A 1,719-nucleotide genomic window follows, 5' to 3' on the forward strand; every position below is an offset into this window, starting at 1 on the left:
GAATCTAGATCTTCTCATCCCTACAGGAGGGCCCTAGTCTGTACAGACAACACTAGCTCTGAGTCCTGTAGCAGCCCAAGGGCGCCTGGAGCATGCGCTGTTGAGTCAAGGGCTCAATAATGCAGGCAAACATCTGAGCTAGAAGGTGAGTGGAAAGAACAGCCCCTCTTGCCCTTTCCCCTTCAGCTGGTCCCTCCCAGAGCCACCTCACCTTCTGGTTGTTGGAGACAAGGGTGAGGGCCTTGTGCAGGATCAGGAAAGCCGTTGCAGTGGACTACGGAGGCGTAGAACTTGGCTGATGCCTTGGGGATCCTTGGCAAAGAAGGGTCAGAGCGGTTCACATAGTGCACACCAAACCTCTCTGCGAAGCCTGTGGCCCATTCAAAGTTATCCATGACGCTCCACACCGTGTACCCTCGAAGGTCCACCTTATCCTGTACAGCTGCTCAAACACAGGCCTGGTGTGAGCATTCTTCACATCAAGACACCAGGGTGCCAGGCCTCCCGAAGCCAGGCTCATGGTTGTCCCCACTGTCCTAATAGTAAAGTGAGTTCAGCTCTGAGGCCCCATCCTGTGTCTTAGCAGGTCCTCTATAGTGGATGTGCTGGGCCATTGGTATCTTTCTAGAAAGGCTCAGTTCTGAGTGGAGCTTAGGTGGCCTGAGCTAACCCCGCTGCTTTCTTCTGTAGCTCAGGAGACTGACCTGAGTCAGGACCCTGAAATACTCTTCCCCATGGAGAGGCAGGAGCTTTTAGAAGCAAAAGATCTGAGCTGTACTAGGGCCTCTGGCCATTTCCTTGGCTGTAGTAGAGCTCAGGGTCTACATCCATATCATACACATAGTATGCAGCCGTGTGTTCATCTGAGTGCTCTGTGTGGGTGCGTGGAGAGGCCAGAGATGATCCTCGGTGTCTGGGGATTGACTTCAGGTCTTATGGCTGTACAATGGGCACTTTACCGACTGAGCTATCTCTCCAGTCCTACTGCCTTAGAAACAGAAAGCCCAGAGCACGCTTGGCCTGCTGCAGGACAGTGATGTGCAGAGATGCCAAGAAGCAAGGAAACCTAAAGGTTTCAGAGGGCTCAAGTCAGACACTAAGGTCTAGCCAGTTCAGGCAACTGGTTTTACTTGTACATAAATCTAGGAAGGAAAAGACCTTAGATTGTAGCCTCAAACAAACACTTCACCTCAAGAGCAAAAAGCCTTTGGGATGCCAGGGCATCCTGGACACCGAGATGCTGCAGCCGTGATGGCCTCATTTGGGCCAGGCAGGGTGGAAGGGAGAGCTCTTACCTTTGAGGGCTTCATTAATGTAGCTGCGGAGGTAGTAGATCCTGTCAGTGTCATTGAGTTCTGGGTCTCCTCGTCTGGACACTCCATTCTCTGTGATGTAAATTGGAGGGTTGTTGTACTCCTCCTTCAGCCAGTTCAAGATCCTCCGGAAGCCAAAAGGGGTCATCTTCAGCCAGAAGGAGCCAGAGGCTGGCCAAGAGCGGTCTGCGATGGAAGCAACTCCCCTGCGAGTTCACAAGGTAAGGATCAGCTCTTGTTTACGAGCTCCAGGTCTTGCTTCTGGAACCTGCCCTTCCCACAGAACACACTTCACAGGAGCATAACAGACCTGCATGTCCTGTCCTCTGCTGAAATACAAGCACTACCTTCACAGAATGGGTCCTCGAGCCACCCTTCCAGAGAATGACCTCCATTTTGGAGGTCT

General features: G+C 52.4%; 1 protein-coding gene across 1 annotated transcript; it reads right to left on the reverse strand.

Annotated features, from left to right (window-relative positions):
* Positions 1-211: 211 nt before the first annotated feature.
* On the reverse strand, positions 212-1,519 carry LOC114616218 (lactase-phlorizin hydrolase-like; the record flags this gene model as incomplete). The annotated part of the gene is made up of 2 exons (XM_028761735.1): positions 212-442; positions 1,296-1,519. Coding segments are annotated over 2 exons (455 nt in total), but the record flags the coding sequence as incomplete, so codon positions are not given.
* Between the last annotated feature and the right edge of the window lie 200 nt (positions 1,520-1,719).

Source organism: Grammomys surdaster, unplaced genomic scaffold, assembly GCF_004785775.1.
Source record: "Grammomys surdaster isolate TR1022 unplaced genomic scaffold, NIH_TR_1.0 309911, whole genome shotgun sequence".
Taxonomy (NCBI): Eukaryota; Metazoa; Chordata; class Mammalia; order Rodentia; family Muridae; genus Grammomys; species Grammomys surdaster.